Source organism: Seriola lalandi, unplaced genomic scaffold, assembly GCF_002814215.2.
Source record: "Seriola lalandi dorsalis isolate HSWRI2012SDOR001 ecotype SW California unplaced genomic scaffold, Sedor1 jcf7180002054671, whole genome shotgun sequence".
In the NCBI taxonomy this organism is placed as follows: Eukaryota; Metazoa; Chordata; class Actinopteri; order Carangiformes; family Carangidae; genus Seriola; species Seriola lalandi.
In genome coordinates, this window is record NW_019525224.1 from 1,488,718 (window position 1) to 1,514,971 (window position 26,254).

General features: G+C 39.1%; 3 protein-coding genes and 1 non-coding gene across 5 annotated transcripts; 1 reads left to right on the top strand and 3 right to left on the bottom strand.

The window, feature by feature from the left end:
* Positions 1-75: 75 nt before the first annotated feature.
* Positions 76-3,915, top strand: arl2bp (ADP-ribosylation factor-like 2 binding protein). 2 transcript variants are annotated; one of them, XM_023421254.2, is made up of 7 exons: positions 76-329; positions 704-773; positions 1,064-1,125; positions 1,427-1,533; positions 1,740-1,825; positions 2,077-2,173; positions 2,869-3,915. In XM_023421254.2, exons 1-7 carry the CDS (start codon positions 311-313, stop codon positions 2,965-2,967), a joined length of 540 nt encoding a protein of 179 aa, XP_023277022.1. In that variant the 5' UTR covers positions 76-310; the 3' UTR covers positions 2,968-3,915. The 2 variants fall into 2 exon arrangements, with proteins under 2 accessions (XP_023277022.1, XP_087034090.1); XM_087177964.1 differs by having other exon boundaries at positions 296-327; positions 675-773.
* A 792-nt stretch (positions 3,916-4,707) lies between these two features.
* On the bottom strand, positions 4,708-11,626 carry pllp (plasmolipin). The gene is made up of 4 exons (XM_023421253.2): positions 10,933-11,626; positions 7,006-7,179; positions 6,533-6,649; positions 4,708-5,602 (listed from the first exon to the last, which is right to left on the bottom strand). The coding sequence occupies exons 1-4, from the start codon at positions 11,095-11,097 to the stop codon at positions 5,495-5,497; spliced, it is 564 nt and encodes a 187-aa protein (XP_023277021.1). The 5' UTR covers positions 11,098-11,626; the 3' UTR covers positions 4,708-5,494.
* Positions 11,627-12,495: 869 nt separating this feature from the next.
* Positions 12,496-12,578, bottom strand: trnal-cag (transfer RNA leucine (anticodon CAG)). The gene has a single exon. It is a non-coding gene; the product is annotated as a tRNA-Leu (tRNA).
* A 3,691-nt stretch (positions 12,579-16,269) lies between these two features.
* Positions 16,270-23,095, bottom strand: LOC111666101 (protein-glutamine gamma-glutamyltransferase 2-like). The gene is made up of 15 exons (XM_023421331.2): positions 22,948-23,095; positions 22,285-22,455; positions 21,379-21,609; positions 20,688-20,806; positions 20,097-20,225; positions 19,625-19,802; positions 19,391-19,523; positions 19,192-19,295; positions 18,884-19,026; positions 18,221-18,320; positions 17,805-17,941; positions 17,528-17,657; positions 17,234-17,394; positions 16,945-17,081; positions 16,270-16,735 (listed from the first exon to the last, which is right to left on the bottom strand). Exons 1-15 carry the CDS (start codon positions 23,090-23,092, stop codon positions 16,570-16,572), a joined length of 2,184 nt encoding a protein of 727 aa, XP_023277099.2. The 5' UTR covers positions 23,093-23,095; the 3' UTR covers positions 16,270-16,569.
* Between the last annotated feature and the right edge of the window lie 3,159 nt (positions 23,096-26,254).

The window sequence follows — 26,254 nt, forward strand, 5'->3', positions numbered from 1 at the left end:
TACTGTATCTACACAGACCTTTAAATAACAGTCGATCTCAACCGAGGTAGATACCAATACTTTTACTGGAAACTATTTTTTTTTCCCATTTAAGTGAAGCTAAAGCACACAAAGCAGGGGAACTCGAATAATTGACCTACAGTATTTTGTCTCATTTCTATAATCTCTCTAATGTCCTTAGATAGGAACCAACTTGCACAGATTTTGTTCCACCGGATGGGACGGAAAGGTGCACACATGTTCGCCGTTTCCTTGGTAACAACATTACGTCCAATATTTACCATCCGCGTCAACGACTCATTGAAACGACATGGACATCCAGGAACGAAGTAATGAAATTAAATGTATTTAACTAACATTAATGTAGCTTAGGAAACGTGTAAATCAACACGTTTACAGAGGAAAAATATGAAATATAGCTAATACTATACAGTCCGTATTCATCTAACGCTACATGTGTTTAGCTAATGTTAGCTAACATTTACTTAGCCGGTCAGCTACCTAACGTTATTTTTCAGCAACGACCAAAACTTGTTTGGTTTCACGGGCAGCTTTGTGACTGAACGTCAGTATTGCGTTTGTTGTCAAATGTTGCACTTATCAGCTAGCTCATTTGTTTTATATACAGTGTATGGTTTTGTCCAACGGATAACGCAACTAAAACATGCGTGTTCAAATGTTGCTTCCCCCCCTCGTTCTCTAGATGTTCGGAGCTGTGGAGAGAACATTGTAGAAATGGTTGATATGGACGAAGAAAACTTTGCTATTTCCAGGTGGGTTGTCTGAATCTGCTTTAAAGCCCGAGTCGAGTCTTAAGTCTGTCAAGTCAAGTCAGATCCAGAGTACTGCAAGGAAAAGTTACTGTCTTTGTTATTTTATTTTTTATTTTTTGACTCGACTACCAATTCAAAACTTGAGAGTGGGGCTTTGCTTTCACTCAATCGACAGGTTTACATCAAGCACACACTGGCTCTGTGTTAATGTAATAACAATTGGTGTTGTGAGTCAAACTCTTCTACCTTTTAAGTGATATGATCTTTATCTCATGCTTTTCTCCCTCCAGTTCTTCTGCTGCTGATGCCGCTTTTGATGCTGTTATTGGCTGCATAGAGGACATCATCATGGGTAGGACTAATGATGAATCCACTCTTTTTTGATGTTTTATTGTACTTTGTCAGTCTTTTCTAAACAGTTATACAGAGTTTCAGTCATACTGTTTGTTAATTCTTCAACCTGACTGAGAAGGGATTGTCATTGTCTTATTTTGTAAAACACATATCTCAAACTATGATATTACTTTATGTGGGTATGACAGAAAAGATATTTTTATAAAGGCCTATATGCTAGACCAGCTGAGGACTTCACTGTTTCACCAGTTAATAGTGAAGATATGTAATGCTCTACCTGTCCATTACTTATTTTTTAGAGGAAGAGTTTCAGCATCTTCAGCAGAGCTTTATGGAGAAACACTATCTTGAGTTTGATGACTCTGATGAGAACAAACTCAGCTACACACTCATCTTCAATGAATATGTAAGTTTTTGGGCAAACTATTATCTGATTTATATAACCTTGTCTAAGTGTAGTACACAGTTACCCTCAGTAATATGACAGTATATCATTTCATATATAATTTCAACCAACAGTTCGTTCAGAGATTATAACTTTTTACTGAACTTCTGTAATACTAGGGAGATGCACTACGATCAAATTCATATTAACTCATGTACATTGTGTAGGTTGACCTGCTGGAGAAACACCTGGAGCAGCAGCTGATGGAGAGGATCCCCGGCTTTAACATGAACACTTTCACAGAGCTGCTCATGTAAGATGTGACAGCACAACTCTTTCCTGAAGCCATTTCATTCTGTCTGTTTTCCTCCTCGAGCAACTCAGTCACTTAAATTTAGTTGGTGGCATTAATGGTGTCACTGGCAAGAACCAGTCAGCTCACACATTGGTTTGTATGATGCACCTGTTGCTCTTAACAAATATTATTTTGCATCACGCCACTAGGTGGCACACCAGTACATTTAAAATATGATGAGATTCACAGTATGTCTCTTTCATCTGCAGGCAGCACAAAGACGAGGTCCCAGGTGACATCTTTGACATGCTGCTGACGTTCACTGACTTCATGGCCTTCAAGGAGATGTTTCTGGAATACAAAGCTGTGAGTTGTCTGGAAGCCTGGGAAATCTTTAAACCTCATTTCCCTAAGCATCCCAACACAACTGATTTTTGAGCAGGATTTTCTCTCTCATCAAATTGGCATAATAACAGTTGATGCTATATTCCATAATTGTGAATGAGTCTTTGTGGGCTCATAGTTTTGACTAATTACATCCAATATGTGAAGATTGAATGTGAATTAAATCAGTGTGCTTACAAGTCCAGGAGGCAAAGACGACAATAGCAGTGAATTATTTGATGTTGATTGATTGATCATGATTTGATTTGATGATCATGTCCTAAGCTTCTGTTTTACACCACATGAGCACCAGACTGCCCGTAGTGCTGTAAGGGAATCACCTGTCATACTAAGAAAAATATATGTACTGTTTTGTAGCACAAAGATAGCAAATATAAACATAGCCTTAGCATAGGTCAACTAAAATACACTGTTAAAATATACATCAACTGTTGTATGAACTTCAATAATAGTACAATATATAATAACAGCATAAACAATTAAACAAACTAATATGTGCTTAACTGGCTTGAACACGGCTCCTAATTGTAATGGCAACTTTCTTTCACAGATGTATCATTGAAAGTCAAGCCCACTACCTGCTATGTGTGTGTGTGTGTGTGTTTGTGTGAAGTGTTTTGTTTTAATACCATCTCTATGCATCTGTGTGTTTCTAGGAGAAGGAGGGCCGAGGTCTGGACCTGAGTCAGGGACTGGTGGTTACATCTCTGATTCCTGATGCCTCCAAACACACCAGCTCCACTGAATCACAGTGACACTCAAAAAGTCAAACACTTGAATTGCCTCTTCCTTCATGTGTTCATGTAAAGTTTTATCCATGGGCCTTCAGAAAATTGTCAGCTTGTGGTCAGTGGTGTTTGTGACTTTTTTACCCTGATGGCGAGATTCAGGATGCACTCTTCGTCGAAATATAAATCTACAGCCTGTGCACAAATAGCCCATAATGGCAAATTCATAATGCATTCCTGTGTTTTATGTGGCGGGCGGGATGGTATTTGCATTCAGGAGCCTCTCTGTAGTCAAAGAGTGAAGATGGAAGGTTTTGACTTCTTTCTACTCCCCAACAATTGCATTGGACATATGACTACTTGAAATATTCTCATCTCTTGAACTGGGATTTGAAAGTTCAATTCGATTTGAATTGACTTAGGCCCAATCCTAATTTTACAACCATCCTCTTATTCACATGCAATCTTATTAAGATTAAGCATTTATGAGTTCTGCTTGGTTGGGGAGAAGGATTCCAATATTCTGGTGCTTGTACGAGGCCAATATTTGTGATTTCCTTCATGAAAAGCATCAACAGATCCCTCAGTAAGTAGGGAAAGCATTTGGTATGACTGAATGTTTGACTCTGCTCTCTTTGCATGGTATGTTTTTTTCAGAAAGAAAGAATATAGCAGAACTAATATGTTTTTTGAAGTTTCAAATTAATTTGTTAGTTTGAAAACTAATTGGTTTTGAGTGTTGTGCCTGTGAAAGTGATTTTTAATGTATATAGTGATTGTGTGTGCGTGTGCTTGTGTTCTGCGATCAGAAATAAGATCTACAGTATAGTTTTCAGTACAATGTCAAAGTGTTTTCTACTTGTCTTGATATGGCAGTTTTAACTGTAAGAGTATATTTATGTCACTGCTGAAGTTCTGTTGATGTCAAATTTGTTTAGTAAAAAGATATTTTCAAATAAACAGGTAAAAGCCTCACACTGAAATCACCAAGTGCTTTATTAGAACATAAGTGCTTGGTTTAGCACTAACAATAGAATTTCACTAGTATTCAAACTCTTGGTACAAAAACACAATATATTTCATAAAGGTACATACAGTACAACAGGAGTTGAGCAGTGTGTGATATGAATCAGAAAAATATGTTGCACACTTTTTCCACATCTCTACGAGTCGCTAGTGGACTAACATTTGAATCATTAAAGGAGTCAATAATGTCCTGCAGAAACACTGCCAGCTTCAAGAAATGTTTGATTCATACTGTATATTTTGCAATCTATGTATGTATATTTTTATATTCATCATTGTTTTGGCTTCCTCAGTGAAATTATTTGGGTTCTATCTGAGCGCATGATTATAGTCTGGATATTCAATAGAGGAAATCAAAACAGATTTCTGCTGGACAGATACTACGGAAACATTCATTCCTCACACCCTCCTCCATTACCATGTCAGTTTATGAGAGCAACACCATACTCTGTAAACAAAAAATACAAAACAAACTTTGAATAGTTACTTTTCCAACCTTAGACATAATACACTCCCTAGTCCACACAAGGTATGTTTAAAATCAAAGTCTTTGGTGTCAAAGATTGTAGCCAGGATCTTGTTAGATTGTCCTCTTAAGCCCCACATTCACAAAGGGGCAGAGTCCTTTTCCATTTCATGATGCAAATCTGATTTATATGTCACTGACTGCCCAAGGCCACATCATGTTTTTCCCCTTTTATTGCTGTGAAGCAAAAATAATTGTTGCCACAAAATCTAGTAGTTACAAGTAATTTTAACCATGTCCACTGGTTTAAAATTGAAATATTGTGTTATCTTTGAAACCTATATGTATTCAAAATGCTTTACACTGCAAATTTAAGTTAAGTCCTACTTTAGGCAAGTAAATCTGAAAGATTATTATGCAAGTTTTAAACTCAGACATATGAAAAGACCCTGCATGCATGCTGTTTCCTGTTTATAGACATGAGGTAATTTTGCCAAAACTAATGTCATATCAAAGTTGGTCCCATTGTGTAAAACATTTGTATATTTTACAAAAAAATCCTATATTAACATTCTCTGTGAAAATGAACAAACGTACTACTTACTGAACTATTTACTATACTACTTCTGATACTAATTACTAATTACTATTATTAATACTATTTACAATAGTGTTATCAAATATATTATTTTAGGAAGGCCTGAATGTGAGGCCTCAATGCAGTCCATCAGATCCCCTTCAAAGAAGTATTGTGTTGATATTGTGTTGCTGAGATACAGTATCAATATTCACATTTATGTGGATAACCCAGTGTTGATATTCAACTTATTACCATAATGTAAAGGTAAAAGTCTCTTGAGTTTTACAGAAAAGTAATGTGTGGATATCTTCTGTCTGGATTAGATTTCATCTTATTGTTAATACTGGGGTGAGGCTGAGGTCAGGGTTTGGGTTACCAGAGTCAGCAGTAATAGTCAAGTGACACTAGACTATCCGAATAACTACAGTATCTTGAGGGAAAGAAAACAAACTTTTCCCAAAGCAGCATCACATGTTCTAGTCCTAGGTCGGCACCGTGCTGGTGGCAGCGTTTCCTCCATCTCCCTTCCAGTCCAAATAGGAGAAGAAAGCACTGACACCGTACGCCAGGGTCACCGCAGCACCAAAGAACTGGGCAGACAGACAGACAGAGACATCGACAGGAAGTGAAAAGGGGAAAGGAGAGACAATTACACCTCTTAAATGACTTCATGAAGCACAGCAAAGGTCTGATATAATCTATAGCTGACATAGATCAAGGATACATTTACATCTTTATCTATTCACATCTATACAGATTCCAGGTACTTGTTATTTTACATCTTTAATAATGCACTAATAGGTAATTATCCACAGTAAAAGCATCTTAGCCTGTGTGTCTGAAAGTAAGTAAAATGCAACTGATAAGAGTGTGTGATGGGACAGGGCAGGGCCGTGTATGTGTGTGAGTGTGAAATTGTGCTAAATGCTACTGTAGCTGTAGACCAGAATGGACTTCAGCCTGTGGAAGAGACTATAAAATGGCATATTGAGCCTGCATTTCCTGACACTGACCATCTATAGTGTATAATATTTGGTCTCTCTCTCTCTCTCTATCTCACACACACACACACACATAGCTCCTGTGCATCCACTTCACACCTTAAATATATATTTATATTTAAAACTGAACAATGACGCCTTTAAACAGCAGAGGTGAGGAGCAAGTGGCAACTGTGGTTCAAAGGTAACAAAAGCACATGACAAGGTTTTCTGCCATGTGAGAAATTTTAATGATAAGAAAACCTCACCCTCTTCCATCTTACTCTGCCTCTCCCACTCCAAGTACATACACCCAGAACTTTTGTGTATGTACTTGCCACAGCCTGATAAGTAAACATATAGAAATACACCTCGCCAAACAGTGAGAGGGAAGGAGGGAGGGTCAAACATGTAAAAATGCACCCAGTGTTCAAACACTGGATGAACAGTATCAACAGACATATCACAGTGTGATCTTAGAGTGCTTTCTTGCATCTTTAACCAGTTCTTTGTCAGTGTGAGGGGTGTCAGGCGTCTTACTGCAGCGGCTGCCATATGTCCGTAGAAGTACAAAAAGCGGTAAGGGTGGACAGATGCTGCGTTGGCCAGGAAGGCAGTTAGATAGAGGACCGTGGCTATGCCGTTATATGCCATCACCTAGTACAAGAGGAGAAACGTTAGCCACATTTCCACAGAGCTTTTCCTTTCTATCCTGGAGCCCCTATGAGTCCAGGTTTAGTGATTTCACATATTTGTCAGTGTTATTCTTCCTGATTTGAAGTGGAAAGCAGAGTTAAACTCTTCATAAATAAAAATGGATGCCAAAGATGTCTTTTACAAACTTTGATTGCTGCTATACATTTTAGACTGAAATCAAGTTTTCAGGGGCCTAAAGGCCAGAAACTGCTACATAGAGGCACATTTGATCTACTTTCTGTATAAACAAATAAAATAAACGACAAGTCTCAAAATTTATATATTCATCCTTTCTCCCTTTCCCTCTCCCTCCTTACCGTCAGAGGCCAGGGGACAGAAGTGAGTTTTCGCTGGACGCTGAACAGGATCATGAAGAAGAGGATGGTGGTGAGGATCCACAGGGTGACTGCCACAAACATCACCCAGCCATATGCCGGCGCCCCAGTATAGGGGGTGCCGGCTATCAATGCCCAATGGAGCAGACCTAGACACTAGAGACGTGAAATGAGGAGGTCACTGAAAAGGTGCTGGAAGTAAAAAAAATCATATCAATCATATCATTTTCTATAAATCATGGTCCATGTAAAATAGGGAGATTAACCACATTCTCGATGAAGGCCTTGTTTGTTTACAGTACAAGTGTGAAATTTAAGCCTAAAGCTCCCAACTCTGCCTCTGTGTCTCTCTGCCTCTGTCCCATCAGAAAGAACATGAAAGGACAGTCTGTTCGGTATGCAGAGATCATATTTCACTTTTTACACACCTGACACACACATACAAACAGTGGGCACCACCTTAACAAAGATAGCTGTTATGACCTTGAGGACCTGTAGATAACTTCAGTTTCCTGATTAAATCAGTAAAATGTTACTGTGATCCACAACTTGAATCAAGCATTTTGTTGTCTGCATTCATCTGCATTTCATCTTTATCAATATCACTAGGTCACTGAGGGTTATCACGTAATTACTAGTTCACGAATGAATTTGAACTAAAACTTATGAATTTGAATTACTTTATCATCTGATGGTAATAGTATATACTATAAGTATGTAAGGTAACATTTAGTTATCAGGTCAACTGATTTTCATGTCAATAATCCTTCTTGGAAACTTCACCCTCTTCACAACTTATTGTTAAATGCAGGTATGAAAAAGATACACACACACACACACACACACACACACACACACACACACACACACACACACACACACACACATTGGAAATCCAGCAAAGGTATGTTTACTGAAGATCATACCAAAGGTCCACAAAAACAAGCCAACCCTGTCAAATACTAGTATAGCAGTGGGAACCTATAGCATACAAGCCTTTAAATAAACTGAGACTGTCATTTTTATTAGCAAAATACGCTTAACATCTTACATTGTTAGGGATTTTTGTTTCTACCTAAGTTTGACTTAAAGCAGACTAAATATATTAAGTAGGTTACATACTGTAAATCATTGAAATTAAACTGATGCCCATTTTTCACAATTGCTATAAAGTTTTATTTACCATGCTGTCATTGTGTAATTATGAAAATGGTGCTGTAATTTAAATATTAATCCAGATTCACTGAAATCTGCCACAGGCTAGCTAAGAAAAATGAGTGTGAAAAGTCAAACCAAGTAAATCAGCTCTTTGAAACAGTCCTCTCACTCTGGATAAGACTTTGCTTGGAATTAAGTTTGACAAATCAGATGGGTAAGACATTTTAACACTACCACCAGAACCAAATCTGCACAAAACTATATTATATTATATTATATTATATTATATTATATTATATTATATTATATTATATTATATTATATGTTGATGTCACTGTTAGTTTACTGCTTTACAATTGGTGTGTTAAAAAATAAATTCAAACAACTGTGTTTTATGACGAAACTTACTCTGGTTTATTATTTTGAGAAAACGCCCCCTGCTTATTAACCTTACGAAGACGAAACTACTAATTTATGTATGGGTACCAAAGCTCTGGGCGTGAAGACTAACTCACAAGTCACTGGAAAAACGTGCATGGAAAGCATGGACACAGAAAACCCAAACACTCATTGTAGCTGATGGCGATATGCTTGAATCTTTGGGCCGACTTTGGGGTCAGGGAGGGGGGATGACGCGCAGCAATCACCACGGATCGGGCTCAAACCCGGGCCGGTGCGGTTGGGACTGAGCCTTCATGGTACACGCCCTACCAGATGAGCCACCTGGATATTCTTTAATTAGATTTCTTATTATCGGCTAATTAACGGGGCGATTTTCTGAACGTAGTTTCTTGCCGGGAGCTTCAGCCGTCGTTGCGTTTACAAGAAAATTGGTTATAATACGCCCCCTGAGCGGCGCCACGTCTTCCGGGCAGATTGGAGGCTACAGTGAGTTGCTACCAGAAAGTGAGGACACGGCTGGTTAGCATGCTAACTTCAGTAAAAGAAAAGACGTGGTAGAGACAAGAGTGAACATTGACGTTGCTTTCCGCTGCTGGAGACAACTCTTGGCGAGTAAAGTAATGAAGTTTGATGCTGAACTCGCAACGTTTCCTCTAGACTGGTAAGTCAACAGCTGCTAATGCTAACGCTAATTATGCTATTAGCAATAGCAGAACTACTCACAAATAGCTTCTTTAAAGAAGTAGGCAAAGTTTCGTTAAACTTGACCAGATTTAATAAACCATTTGAATACAACACTAGTAAATTACTGCTGACCTTTGCCTAGATGGCCCTATTACGACAACACCATCAAAAGCCAATGAAGCTTACAACTCATAAAGCATGAAGGGGTGGCAAATGTTTAACAGTCATATACAGAATGAACACCAACAGTGGCCCCTCTGTCCTTGAAGGCTATATAGGTTCAGTTTATTAATGATATGGTCATGAAGGGACAGACCTCCAGGGGACAAAGGTCTTCTGCACCTGTCATCCAGCCAGTCACATGTCCTCTGTGTGGACAGAGTCTAGTTCAAATATATCTCCAAAAGAGGGAAATTAGTTTGAGCTGATGCTCAGTACCGTTTTTCTGATTACTTCTGTGCTCCATTTAATCCCACAACCAAGTATCAGAGCAAACATAACAAACCTGCCCTGCTGACTCTCGTAAATTAAATTTCATTTTCAGCTCTCAGCTCCATACCAGTCCCTGGAGCGGCCAGACACGACGGTGTGCACACAGCAAAGCCTAAAGGCAGTGGCGTTGACCAGTGACAGGTATGTTTTTGTTGATAGATAGCCAGTGTCATTTATGATGCACAGACTGGAGCTTGTTGGGACAAATTTAAATTCCTGTGGCACAAGATTAAGAGTGCAGATATACAAATATCTTTATCTGGTGCTGCTGTAATGTCGACTGCAGTACCATGAGATTATAAAAGCGTGGTTGGCCTTTAACTCATCCTTGATAAGGAATATAACGGGGTGTATATTTAGCAAACTGGTCTATGACTGATCCTGAGATACCCACACTCTGTCCACATGAGTTCTTAAACTTTTTTTTGACATACTAGTGCAGCTCTTACATGAGAGTAAAATATGACAATTGCTTAGGGCTAATATTATTAAATTAGGACAAATGCACAAAACAACAAGCAAATACTGCGATCAAGGAGTTACAGGATATGTCTATATGATATTTTTCTTACCGTCAACAAAAAATACAAAAGTAAAACTGAAAAAACTAAGTACTGCCTGTGCAGCCAAAACCTGGTTTATCTTAGTTGTCTATGCCATAGAACTTCACTGTTGTTCAACAGCTATTAAAAACAATAGGCAACATGTTCCTTCTTTATGATGAACATGGGCTCTGTAGTTTATTTTGACTCAATCGCAGATAGACCATCCTGCTGCCACAAACACACTCTAGAGCACCAAATGTGTATTTATCCACAACTTAATCTAGTCTTCAGCAAATTAACTATTTCCTTCTGTTTGAGTAACATTTGCTAAAAAAACAACAGTGACCAGCTGTTTTAAGAAAGGTTGAGAGCCACAAACAGGGGTAGGAACTCAGAACGTACTCTGAAATCGACTAACTCGTTGTTGGTTTTAGTCTTTTCATCGGTTTTGTTGATAATAATGTTAATAACTGTTAATTGTTAATAATCTGTAAATTAAGATACTGGTGGTTTCATTCGTAATGTGCTCGAGCTCAACACACACAGAATAGAAAAGAACAGAGTAGAGCTGAAAACAAGTTTGTTTTGAATAGAGTAAAAACAGAGCAACTCTGGATGTGTCACGTACTATTTCAGCAATCATGAGGATGGCTGGGATACTTCGGATAAAGGACATGTCCATCATGGTGGTGACATTAGCGGTCAGCCCTCGGAGGCTGTTGCCCCCCTGCTGAGAGCTGTTGGAGTTGGGGGAGCTGGTCTCTGTGGTAACTTTGGACGGGAAGTCTGCCATGTTCTTGCAGCTTATTTGAAGTTGGGTGTCTCGGAAACAGCCGTGCTGACAACAAACTCCTTCAGGCTGTGATGAACGCTCAGAACGAAAGTCTTAGAAGAAACTTTTTCCTCCTACAGCAGTTTTTACTCCTTAGAACATACCTGAATTACGGGATTCAGTAACTAGTGACTACATCAACTTCTGGCTTCAGCAAAGAGCAAATCTTCAAATTAAAGTTCAGTAATGTCCAAAACCCAAATATTTCAAAAACATAAATCTACAAAGTCTTAATTGTTAAAAAAAAGAAAAAAGAAAAAAGAAAAACAGTCCAAAGAGGAGCCCTCCGGTGAAATCTCCAGGTTCAGATATTCAGTAGTTAGTCTCCACCTGCACTGACAGGTGTCTAATGGTGGTGGTGTGTGAGTCTCTCTCTCTCTCTCTCGCTCTCTCACACGCACACAGTTAATGTTTCGTCATCCTATCTCTATTTGTTCTCCCTCTTTTACCAACTCTATCTCCCACTGCCACCTCCCATATGGCTCCGAGACCTTTTACCTGAGTGACTCATTAATGTGTTTGAAAAGCGGGAGGAAGAAGGAGGTGGAGGGAGAAAAATAAAGGGCTCTGTAAGGCCCTCTCGCTGTGGATACTTTTGTACGTGCATACCAGTCCTTCACATGTATCTTGATAAGACAAAAAGGTGATGTGCTGCTGCAGCGAGTTTAATAAATGACACATAAGATCTGAGCAGATGTTGTAAATGTTTAACTCAAAAGTGAGGGAAAGGTTTTTGTGCTGGTGTGTGAAAGTAAAACTGGTTGACTGTTAATAACACAGAGAACAAGATGCTATTTTTGCTGTTCTCTGGGGGTGGAAACTTTTAAGCAAAAATTTTAGTAGAGGAAAGTGACTAAGTATATTTACTTAAATACTGTACTTAAGTACAGTCTTAATAAATAATTGTGCTTTACTTTAGTGTTTACATTTTACATACATTTATACTTCAATTTCACTACATTTCAGAGGCAAATATTGTACTTTTTGTGCCACTGCATATATTTCAAAGCTATAGTTACTTTTCAGACTAAGATTTTACACTCAAATAAATGATCAGCTCATAAAGTATGACATGGTATCGAAAGGTTACCTACTAAACGAACAAACAAGGAAAGGAAAAAATGTTGTAATTGTTATTACCATAATACTGTAACAATATTACCATAAAGTACAAGAAGTGGATGATAGTGCAATATTTATTTGTTTTAAGCTTATTTTATTTTCATTCTTTATGGTGATATTAATGTATTCTACATTGACATAAAGTTCAGTTTCCTGGGTGGCCAACAACTGTTGTACTGTAACAGTCATGTGTATTCATGTGTACAATGTATTTGTTTAGGAAAAAAAAAAAGTTATTGTCAGAAGTGGGATTCGAACCCACGCCTCCAGAGGAGACTGCGACCTGAACGCAGCGCCTTAGACCGCTCGGCCATCCTGACATATAAATCCATGTAAATCAACCACTGTATTTATAGATATAGTTTGTTGTTTGCATTAATTGACGTCTTGGTATTCTCACTATTCGGCTACGGTAATTGAACGTTACACGGAAGACAGTGTTTACGTCTTTTTGGCTCCGCGGCAGCAGTACAGCCTCGAGACGTGGATCTCTTGCGCCCTCTGGTGTTACAAATACCTACCGACAACTTAAGTCGGTTTCAACATTAACGTGACTTATGAACACAATACCCGTAAATACACAGAAAGGAGTGAAAACAACGGATTGTGGAAAAAACTATGTTTCGACCGATCACAGCGACCTATACAAAACCTTGTCACGCAGATTCCGTAGTAGGGGAATGAGATTTACAAAAACAACGAATTTTTTTCATGCACTCTTTACTATACTTTACTTACGGTTGAAGTAGTTGTTCTACATCCACTTTATGCTTGTTTATAACCGTACTACTGCGTTTCAGAGGGAAAATGGTACTTTTTACTGAGCAAGCTGAGCAGCGAGTCCCCGGTTCGACTCCCGGCTGGACCGCTAACTACGTGTCAGTTCTTCCACTCCTTTTCCCGTGTATCCTGTCACGTAACACTTTCACTATCTAATAAAAACATAAAATTCCTGCAATAATAAAAACGATTAAAAAAAAGTAAAACTATTTTCACAAAAGAGCAAAGATTAGAGAACAAAAATATTCATGTAAAACTACTTTTTTCGCTCAATCCCTAGATTGGGAACCACTGGACTCCACAACAGTACAATGCTACTCATGTATTCATTTAATTCTGTAGTATTAACAAATGTCATATATAACATTACAGGGAACTTTTAATGCAGAACAAATAATTTTACTTTTGTAACTGAAAGGTTTTGCAAGTGATCGTCACCGCCACTAGATGTCGCACTAGACCATACTACCACCATCTCACACCAAAGCTAATGTTTTATCCACCACACATCTAGCCACCCTACTGCCACTTGGAACAATGTGAATTGTGATTTCGCCTCTCTTATATATCATCAACTAAGCACAATTAATACCTGAACCTGTGAACAATGTTAAAATCAACACAATGTGGACTTAAGGCATTTTTCTGAACTGATGTGTTTAAAATGTTGCTTACACTGACACAACGTTTTTTAAATAAATAATTTTTCACACTATACTCAGTGAAACATAAAGTTACGACTCACATTCAAGATTGGTGTAATTTGTCTGACAGAGCTCAGAAACGACCTTCTCTGCATGCTTTATTGATCTGGAGTTGTGCAAGTTCTGGCCCTTTCTCACAACTGCTAATGATGATGAAGAAGGATACCTCTATGACTCTGTGGAGTTCAACCAGTACAACCATCACTTTTTTCTACATTATTTTTTTAATGTTTTTTCCTTTTAAAATCATTAGGAAACTAAGTAACACAGAAAACAGGTTCTGTACATTTTTGACCTCTCAAAAATGAAACAAAAAAGTCCTGACTCAATTTACAAAGATGACTTAATCTGGTGGTTTACACAGCGATCTTACTTAATTCTCACTAATAGGACAAGGCAGTTTCTACTTCCGGAAATGATGAATGATAATGACAGTTCAAGTTCAGAGTGTGACTCAATAGTTGTGTCAGCTGATCACTCTCCAACAGATGAATTTAGTGTCCTTAAAGGTTTGACTGATTATTGGAAATGCGGTTCCCTTCTTGGAAAAGAAGTGAAAGTAAAGCAAAGTAATAATGAACAGTAACCACAACCCTATGGAGCTCAACATCTCCAACACTGAAACCTCAAGCAACTGATTATAGATTTAAAGGGCAATTAATATCAATTATATAACTATAATATATAACATACATCTATATATTTTTATGTTTTAAGCACATAATGAATGTTAAACATGAGTGAACTGACTGCTTAGTGTCATAGGTTAATGTGCACCTGAACTCCATGTCAGGAAAAGTGAAGACCATCAGACAGCATATCAGTGAAAAGTAAAAGTGTTGTACTTTTTACACTCCACAACATAAGTGATGTAGACATTAATGCATCATAATTATAATCCATCAATATCATATATATGTTAAATTATTCTGAACTTGGTCATTCTGCATAATGAGTACTTTTACTTTTCAAACTTTAAGTATCTTTTGATGGTAATGCTTTTACTCAAGTACAATTTTGGAAGCAGGATACTTACTTGCAACATAGTTTTACGACACTGTGGTGCGGTGACTTTCTACTATTGAATCACACACACACACACACACACACACACACACACACACACACACACATATGTGTGACATAAGGTCATGGCCTACTACTCATACTGTATATTCAGCCTATTTCCCAAAGAAGCATAAGGAAACATTGCTTTACATCATCGTTAGTTTCACAACAGAGCTACTATATCTACGTAACTATACTGTAATGTGCTAATCTTATCACTTTCATTATTCACTAGGGCGAAAAAGGTAATTTCCCCTTTTATTAATTTTGTCATACTAAGAGATTTCCTATTTACGTGGCAATTTTCTCTTTAAGTCACATTGTGTAGCCTAGATTACAGTAATATACATGTAGTTTGGTATACTGTATGTATTGTACTTAGAGGTTGCTTTAGATTCAGAAATAAATCATATGTAAAGAATAGAAATGTGCATTATGTGATGCTTCAACCAAACACACTCAGATAATCACACACACATAGACCTACAGAGGACAATAGGGTTTTGGTAAGTGATTTCAGTGGTCACAGAGGAAGATGTGGTGTAGTGAGTGACTGTTTTAGGATGACTGTGTGTCAGATACGCTCACTGAGCACTTTATTAGGAACACCATACTAGTACTGGGTAGAGCCTCCTTTTGATTCTGAGATTCTGGTACTACAGGTTTGTCAGCTGCATATTGATGTTCTACAACATCCCTAAGCTGTTCTACTGGATTCAGAGAAACTGAACTCATTGTCATGTTCATGAAACCAGTTTGAGATGACTTTTACTTTGTGACATGGATCATTATCATGCTGGAAGCAGCCCTTAGAAACTGTGGCCATGAGAGGATGCACATGGTCGGCAAAAATACTAAGAAAGGCGGTGTCATTCAAACCATGATTGATTGGTATTAAGGGGCCCAAAGTGTGCCAAGGAAATATTTCCCCACACCATTACACCACCACCACCAGCCTGGACTTTTAGCGCAAGGCAGATTGGGTCTATGGAGTCATGCTCTTGACACAAAATTCTGACTTAACCATCTGCATGCCTCAGCAGAAATCCTGGCCATTCTCTTCTGGCCTCTCTCATCAAAAAGGTCTTTCTGTTTGCAGAAATGCCGCTCACTGGAAGTTTTTGATTTTTGTACCATTCTGAGTAAAAACTCTAGAGACTGTTGTGTGTGAAAATCCCCGGGGAGCAGCAGCATAATATTTTTACCCCATTCTGATGTTTGATGTGAACCAGCTTACGTGTATTTGTATGATGTGATGCACTGCACTGCTGGCATGTGATTGGCTGATTGGATAATTGCATGAACAAGCAGGTGTACAGGTGTTGCTATTGTTCCTAGTAAGCTGCTTGGTGAGTCCCACACATGAAGAATATTCTGTACAGTTTAAAATTATATTGCAGATAGTCAACCCAAAGCATATGTCAGACATCAGTGTTAATGACATGTCAGACCAAAAGCAGACCTGTGAAAAAATCTTTATTGAAAGCAGACTGTGCATAGTTTCATATCAGCATGAACACACCAAATTATTATAAAAAAGAATAAATATTAGGATAAAAAAAAAAAAAAGGTAGCTTCTTCCAATCATGATTTATGTATTTTAAATAGTGCAAAAAGATAATTAAGAAACAAAACATACAACAACAGATTTTCTTTGATCTGATACTTTTTAACAGTAACAAATATATAGAATAATGTGCTACTCCCCTCACATTATCTCACAGTTTAGGATGTGTTGGGTTCAGAGAACTCTTAAGTATTAAAATCCAGAAAACATAAATCTCTTGCGGACAACCACAGTTGTGACTCCCTTCACGTCCTTCAGCCTATCGGAGTCAAAATCCACCAGGAGCTTCCTCACCCCGGCCCTCATAGGCTTGAATGACAGCTTGACAGAAACCTTCTGGCCTGGAGAAATATCACCACTGATAGAGAAAAGAGAGAGAAATAGATAAATGCTTGGGTTTGCTTTACTCAGTTTTTGTGGTCCTGTCATGAACTGAAATTTTAGTCTGTAGCCATTACTACACAAAACCATCGACTTTTAATTCTAATATGTGTAATATATGCAGTGATGTAAGGAGTTTGTAGTGTATATTGCTTGTCACTTCTATGCATATGCCTAAGCACTTACTCAACACGGATCTCAGAGGCAGACAGTAGCCCGGCCCCCTCCACAGTGAACACACCACCCTTCAGTGGGAATGGTAGAGGATTGGTGAAGAAGATGTGGGCTGTCACTTGTTCACTTACAACAGCCTTCCCAGGCACCTGGAGAAAGAGGAGCCAGCTCAGTGTTGTATGGAGGCAAACAGTGTAGGACATTACAGTAGAGGTCATCACAAGTCCACCTATCATTTAGAAAGGCCAAATCTGTTCAACCTCCTTCATAGTCTGACTACGACCTCTCTGAGTGTACCCACCTCTACGAAGAGACTAGGTTTGCTCATTGTGATGTTGGCCATGGTCATGATGGGTTCGCTCTCCCCTGGAGCCTCTAAGAATGCTTTCACTCTGATCAGATTGTGCTCAGAGACACACTTGACGTAGTCGTTGTAGTGCAGACGCATCACTTCCTTGTGGGCTGAACACACACACACACACACACACACATATTCAAGGTTAAACAATAAAGTGGTACATGATGGTGCTAAAAATAAAAAGAACAGTAAAAAGTCTGCACCCTAGGTGTTGGTGGGTTTATTTTAGCTACTCACTTTGGTTAGCTGGCACAGTCACACTGGTCGTCTGCCTCTGGCACTCCCCCCGATTGAGAGAATTGTAAGTCACAGCTATGGCCAGAATGGTCAGCTCAGCATTGGCGTCTTCGCTTCCTTCATTCTTCACCTGCGGACAGAAGGGATTCATCATCAAAGAGGAAAATACAATCTACACCCAGCAGCAGCCCCAGCTCACTGTGTGAATTAATTTACTCCTTTATCATTTCATTCATCCATCCATTCATTCATTCAGCTACAGTCTGACGCTCCATACCTCAACAATCACATCAAAGTCTGTCCCAAATACAGGCTTAGCATGCTTGATTGACAGCTGCAGTTTGGCTGGTTCTGTGCTGTCATCACTGACTCGGCGCCCTGCTTTCTCGAACACCTCTCTCTCTTTCTTGGAACCTGTGGAGAAGTCGTTGGTACATGAGAACTAATCGTAACCATCAGTCTAAGTGGATGATTATGAGTAGATATTATACAAATTCAACAGTGGGGGAAATTACAGGACACTGGAGCAATTATGAGATTTAACAGGAGGAGGCTTCATAGTGTTTGTAAACTGAACTAAATAAATGTGATTATGGTCAGTTAGGATTTTTTGTTATTATTATGGCTGTTGTAAATCTGTGCAATCATAGACCCTTATCTATCTACTCCACTGTTTGTGACTTTCCAACTAACCTTCAGGATATTTGTATTGAAGAGTGACATCTTCTCTTCGGTTGCCGTAGACGCTTTTGGTGCTGATATTCATCCCCACACCACTCTCATTCACTTTGATCTGTAACAATATAGACAGTCATCATTGTCATCGCTGTGGCCATCGTCATCTTTATAAAAGGTCAAGGATCTTCATTTAAAGGGGCTATTTCTACGTTTTCTCTGTTGCCACACTTGGTTTCTTGCCAGAAGTGGGTGCTGGTGATTATTGCTTGACAAGAGCTTTGGCCATTAATGCATTTACAGGACGAGGTTATAATATGCCCTCTTAGCAGCGCTATGCCTTCAGGGCAGATTGGAGGCTACATTGATATCCGAAAGTGACCAGATGGACCAGGGATAGCTGGTTAGCCTTTTACCTTCAGTAGAAGAAAAGACACGGTCGAGACAAGAGTTAACATTGGCGCTGCTTTCCACTGCTGGAGACTCTCTTGGCGAGTAAAGGAATGAAGTTTGATGCTGAACTTGTAACGTATCTACTAGACTGGTAAGTAAATAGCTTTTACTGCTAACTCTGGCTATGTAGCAATAGCAAAACTTACAAATAGCTCCTTTAAGAAAATATGAAATTCAGCTGTGAATCTAATTCTAAACCAATTAATTTATTTCTGTTTAATCAGTCACCTTCTGCCGCTGGCCATCTGGTTTGACCATCCAATAGACGATGTCAGCGTTCACCTCAGCGAAGACAAACGGAGCATCGTACTTCACTCTCAGATTTCCCTCCTTAATGGCTGTCACTGGACATGGGCCACAGCAGAACTCACCTGAAGAGCAAAAATTCATTCAGTTTGATTTTCAGGCTAACGGGCAACGCCAGTCACCGTTCATTCCAACATTTTACAAATTATACTGTAGGTTACCAAAGAAAACCAGCAGTGACAGTCCTGAGAACAGTTTAGAAGAAAAAAAGTCAGACATGATAAATGTACCATCACTCAGTTCTTGAGGAGTGGGGTCCAGAACCTGCCAGCCGTCATTCCCTTTGGGGAGATCATCTCTCGTCATCCAGGACTCCACCCAACAGTGGAAGTTCCTACAATCACAAGGAGAGGAGAGAATATTAGATGATGTCACGTCTTCTACTAAATCTTATTTTAAATCCTTGTGCGTGTGTGTATATGTTCCTACCAGCTACTGTCCCTCCCGCCAATGCTCTCCAGTTTTTCATTCAGCAGGAAGTCTACAGAGAGGTTTCCATCAACATCATGGGCTGAGGCGAAGTTAGTGATGAGGCGTGTTGGGATTCCCAGACAGCGCAGCACTGTGAAGATAATAGCAAAACTTAAGACACCTCCTTTCCTTTCTGCTGGTATATTTTGGGATCCTTGAGTCATGCAGCAGTCAAATCTGTGAAAGCCTCACCTGTGCAGGCGACACCAGCAAACACCCAGCACTGGCCATATTTGACCGCCCTGACTCCGGTCTTGCTCCACTGCTGGAGGATAGGCACGCTGCCGGTCCATCGGTACGGTGCAACTCCGTCAGAGTATGGCTCACTCCAGCGACCAGCCAACACACCCCTGTCACCATTAGCGTTCACCTGGATAGGTAGAGGCAACATGTTTCATATATCTCCTGAGATATTTTCTTTTATGAGTTGGTCACTTGACAGTCAAACAGTAGGACAAGTATCATGATTTATCTAGGGATAAAATTTCAGTTTCTGTTGAAATGTGTTTAAATGTTTACACTAACTCTACAGCACACTTCTATTATTTATTCTAAAAAAAATCTATATATAAGATCTGCTGGAAACGTGAGGGTATTTCATCCAAATGCTTTTCCTTGTACTATTGTCAGTATTGTTTTAGAAGCGAGTGTAAGAGATCGTCACCATTGCAGTGATCGTCCTGCCGACATAGATGGGGTCAGATCTCTTCTCAATGTCCATCTGTGAATTCCTCAGGGCGTCCTTGGAGTTGTCCAGAACTTCAAAACAGATGTCCATCACGTAGTCCTCAAACTGACAGAGACAGAAGCAGGAATATTGAAAGATATCAAGAGAGAGGAACAAAGAAAAGAAAGACTTCTCTCAACCAATATTTTTTTAAAAACAGATTTCAAATCACATCCGTTTCCCATTGGTCGGTATCTGTCTGTGAGTCTCTGTTACACCACCTCCTGTCTGCTTATCTACCATCTATTGGTTTGCTTGTCTGGCACACACTGCCTCCCTGTTTGTCTTCCTCTCTTTCCTCCCAGCGAGCTGCGAAGGGACAAGCCCTTGTTTGTGTGGTTTGGTAACATTCTGACACCTCCTGTCCAGAAGTTTCCTCCATCCAACAAACAGATTTCCTGATCAAGCCAAAGCCACAGCGCTGTCACACTGCTGTGACAATTCACACAGGCCACCTACTGGCCTGATAGACGTGGACATGTTCAACTCAACTGTTTGTGTGTGTGTGTGTGTGTGTGTGTGAGATACCTGTCCATAATTCCAGGGAATGCTTTTGATGTTATTCTCGGCCCCCATGTAAATGACTCCATCTTCATTCATGATATACTCCTGAAGCAGACTCTCATCAGGGAGGTACACATCATCATCTGATATACACACATGCACACACAGAAGACATAACGTTAACATTTAACACAGATTCAAGAGCAAAATGAATGCAGAGGTTTAGTGTCCTCGATGCTCTACATTAGAAAATCTAGAGATCTACTGTCACGTCCACAGGAAAAGGAGAAGCCAAAGTGCGGATGCAACAACATAAATTCTGAATCAGCTAATATGAATTCTTTGCCCGTCAATTAGAAAAACACAACGCTGTAGTTCTGTGAGAAATTCCATCATTTGGTGTTTTGATGATGCGGGTGGAAAATGCTGTCCCACACTGACAAGTCTCCCGTAAACACAGTTAAATTGATATGTAGTGATAGGGACCTGTTGTATGGTTTATATACACAGGTGAGAGGATGAAGGTAAAAAAGTTGAATCATTGAGAAAACACCTCCAGTTTGTTTTTGTTTTTGTTTATGCTGAGCGATTGAATCAAGACAAACTAAAAAAATGCACAAGCTGCATGATGAAGTTGAAAAGCTGCAGTATGTGAACACAGGTAGTCTGACCTCCTGGAGAAGGCAGAGCGAAGGCACTTTGATGTGTCTTTTACCTTTGCACCATGGGTTAAAGAGCAGGTGGAATCCAATTTTGTCAGTCTCCTCTAAAATGTGTCCGTCCGGTGACACGATCAACGCAGCCAGACGGTACTGGCCAATGATGGCATCCGCTGGACTGTGCAGAGTCAGCAGTATTTCATCCTGCGCTCCCTGCTGGTTAAACCACCACTTTTCTCCAGCCTCACTCTCCTTCTGAACCTTGATCACCACCTCGTCTTTCTTACCTGAAGAAACATAAAAAAAACCATTATATAATTTATAAAATAGATTGATGAACCATCATTTCATCATCTTGCTGTTTATCTGGCTCAGCATCACTGTATCAGCAGTGCACAAACCAGGGGCTGGTTCTTCAGAAATACTGTTCAAATCAGCATGATGTCTCAGAATGAATTTAGTGCTCCGTGTCATAAAAATAAAGGAAATACATTTTGCCACCATGAATTAAATAGATATCATATTTGCAAGCCTCTTTGTCCTGCTGTAGCTATAGGAATTCAAAGGACATATAGTATAACCTTATATTTATTATTTATATTTATTAAGAGAACAGTACACCAGTCCACAAGAGTTGCTAAACAGCTAACATAGAAGGGTCTGATGGACTGTAGCTTCGTAAAGCTCAAATGAGAGATTACTGAATAATCATTTTTGTGTTAAAACTCTTTCCTGCTGTTTTTTCTCCAGCTGTTTGTGAGTACAGAGACATAATTGAGCAGAGTTTAACGTTACAGAGATACATCACATAAATTATTTGTGAATGAGTTAAAACAGATTGTTACTATACAGTGTAAACAAGAGGCTGCCATTGAGAAGTGGCATCAGAATACTATCATGATAATAATAGATAAAAAAAAAATTCGACCCAAACAGTATCTTCCAGGTTGGGCTGTACTCACCAAGGTGCAGCACCAGTTCCAGGTGGTGTTCAGAGGGCAGAGAGTCAGAGCATTGCAAAGTTATGGAGAAGGGTTGACCCCTGCGCACAATCAAGCGCTCCCGATCAATCTCCCTGGTGCGGTGAGCCAAGTTGTTCTCATGACTTCTCAGATCCACATTAGTAATCAAACCTAACATAACCAAAAGGGGACAAAGTTCACCAATCAGCAGTCTTCAGTATTGCTTAATAAAAGACTGGAAGTCATGGAAGAATTTCATCCATGTTGTGACATTACACAGAGTTGACAGAGAGCAGCATTGTGGTCACAAGTTAGGCTGAACATTATGATCGAGTTGATTTCAGTACATGTGTTCTCTTTAAAGAAAAAGTTCAACATAATACACTTATTTGCTTTCTGGCCAAGAGTTAAATGAGAAGATCAATACAACTCTGTGCTGTCAATTTCTGACTTGCCTGTTTGACTATCCTGATACATGTCCTAGCCAGGCTCAAAAGCTGTCCTTGTATTTGTTGCAGGAATTACGATGGGTCATATCACAACCATGTGTCAGGTCATATATCAGCACATCAGCACATCGTTCACACAGAACATAATCTCCCAAAAAGTTTTGTACTAGATAGATAAATAGATAGATAGATAGATAGATAGATAGAAACTTACCCGTGTCGTTGGCCATCACAAATCTTTTTCGTCTCTTCTCGTCTCTTAAAGGTTGCTCCTTCACGCTCTTCTTCTCATGCTCAGTGTCCATCACAGTTGTGTATTTATGCAGCACAAGATTGGCCCTCCCACCTCTATGACACATACACTCACCCCAAAATACACACTCACTCCACCACACCTCCCTCTGTGACCTCTGACGTCACTTACCAAAAAACCTGCAGTCCTCATGAGTGTATGGATCCACGTGTGTGTTTGCAATGTGTGAGTGAGTGAGTTTAAAGTGAGTTTCTCATCCCTTCTGTGACACTGGGGCGTTTGTTGCTGTATCTGTAAAGGGGTGGTTGTTGCTGGTGTTTGTGCATGCACGTCTCTCTCTCTCTCTCTCTGTTCTGTCACTTAAAAAGTAATATCTCGTCATATTTTGTCTTATTAAACTCTTACTAATGTAAAAACGGAAATACCAATGAAACTTGTTACATCAGAGCGATTTGAACTAGTGACCCTCATTTTGCAACGTCATTACCAAACTGTTTCTGAAGAGAGAGAGGTCATGATTCTTATTTCCGCTGTATGTAGAAATTTTCAGAACGAGAGGACAGACATGGATGAAGCACCCAGATGTGGTTAGACTTAAGTTTTCATATAGTTTTCTTCTAATGTGCAAGAAAAATGAAAGTGAAAGTGCAATTATGTTAAATAAAGGCCAGATAAATGTATTTTCCTCTGAATTCTCAGTGTTTTATGTGCTATTTTAAAGGCTGTGCCCGATAGGGGTGGGCGATACCATAATATGTCTTTTTGATCCGATACCAAGTAATAAAGGGCCGGAATCTCCTGATGCCGATACCGAAACTTTTTATTTTTAAAAGCAGATTATGTATCGTCATGTAGGGGAGAGCAGTGTCATGATTATATATGCATCATGCATCAGTATATGCATCATCAATCGGATAAATCTTATTACATTTTAATGGGCACTAAATGATTTGCCAAATGTTATCAATCATCTTAAGGAAGGTAGAATAGAAACCTGTGACACGTGGGTTTGATTCCCAACTGAAGCGTGTGTGTGTAGCAAGTGAAGCAGAACAAAAAGGGGCCTCATCTCTTTAAAATAATTTTTGGACATTTTCTGTCTTTTCCTAGTGCAATAGTGACAGTGAGAGAGGCGATGTTATGCAGAAAATGGCACAGGCTGGATCTGAACCTGTGCTGCTGAGGTAAAGACTGAACTTGAATGGTATGCGCCCAATCAGGTGAACCACTTTTGGAACCGCACAGGTGCACTACGCTGAGCGTTAGAGCATAATTTGTAGATTAGTTTCTAACCCTAGAATATTATGGATCTGATATGAATTTGATTTTCTATTTGGACTATGATCTTATAAAATGGTGTTTAATAGTGTACTAGGATCTACTATTTGGTTTGTAATGAGAGAATAGATTACAGCAACATTTATGTGTGTGCTAGTTTACTGTCTAATAAAGAACATTATTTCTACTTTTGTCTAATTTGATAGAAAATACAGTGTGTTATGTACTATTTAGTGTATGTTACCTTAAATGAAGTGCAACCAATATTCCTATGAATGTACCCCCATAAACTCTTAACAGACTTATTGTAATATTTCTGTGGAAACCTGAAGGTGAACGTTAAGTTCAAGTTGTAATATTCCAACGAACCCAAAGACCTGTGAGTCTTTAGGTGAAAATGTCATGAACTACATTGAGGAAGCATGAGGTTAATTGTCATGTCTCAAATACTGAGTCACATTTCAGGCTAAGTCTTACAGGGAAAACACATATGACAAAATCACTATCACTTAAGTTATTAATACACTAACTAACAGCCACCTCCTCTCTGGCTCTCTATCAAGGCCACTGCAAATCCGTTTCCCAATTCTTTATAATGTTGCCATTATCAGTGGGACGTTTCTTCATCAGTTACAGTCAGTGCATCGGAGTGATGTTTGCTCAGCTGCTTTCTCTGAAATTCAGGAAAGTTTTAAGTGATTAAATCTTGTAAAATTACCGAATAAAGCAATTTCATATATAAAACCTTTGTTTCTGCGGCACTATGCGGCAGACACCAGATGTCGGGGAGGGGCTGGGAGCTGAGCTGTTGCAACATTTGCTCCTTTTGTTTTTATAATAGAAATGATGATAGATCCATATATATATAGTATATAGTTAAAAACAAAAAGTGTATTGTAAAAATGTGGTTAAAAACTGGACAAAAAGTAAATTTTGACCGTTTCTGGCAGTCACTCGTAATGGTGACGTGTGCTCAAAGGGGATATGACGCTACTGACAGGTGACCAAATAAAATTAAAATGACACATTTCTGTAGGTTTAAAAATTGAAGGAATTATTTGGGATAATGTAACAATAATAATATATAACATATGTCTAGGTGTTTTTAGACATTTTAATGTGGAATATTTACATATAATACCTTTTTAGAAAGAAACCGGCACACTTTGAACAGTGTTGGAGCAGTGACTGGTTCAGTACTCAGTTTATCTTTGGTTTGTAATTCCTCTTTTTGAGGCATGAAATGTAAATCATGTATGTACAGGCAGATGTTCAAACTGGACTGTTTGCAAACTGAGAGAAACAGAATCTGTCTGTGCGACTTGAGAGCTTACTGCATTGTGTTACATATCTCAGTGCCCACAGATAGCTGGTGAGGGCAGCTGTATTGTCTCGCTCAGAGCGGGAAACAGGAAGATAATGAGGTCTGTGGCAGAAAGATAGAACTGAGAAAACACACACACAAACTAACACACACATACAATGAATCCAGTACAGTAAAGAACACAGATGATGAACACAATCACCTGTCCACACATAAACAGACATTAAATATTCTGGAGGTTTGTCCCTATCTGGCTATAATGATGACGTACACTGACACATCCGGATGTTTTATTTTTAGGCCACACACTCACACGGTTTTACTCTTAAAGTGATGCATCTTATATAGTGCTGGCCCCTGTTAGTGACTGATTCAGATGAAGGTACACGTCCACATGACTTTGTTACTGCTTTACACTGTAATCTAATTGAAACCGACCGAGGTGAATTTGAAATATAGTGCAAATAGAGGTATGAAGGTCACATATGAACCTTTTGCGTTCTAATTTAGTTGGTTCCTTATCTCATTGTGGTGTCCTTTATGTCCCATATTTGCATGATAAAGACCAGTGGCTGTCTAGTTATAGTTTCATAGGAGCCTAATGATGCCCTTCAAGTTTAAGGCTCACAATCACCCCTGACAATGAAAGAGTATAGGCATATTATA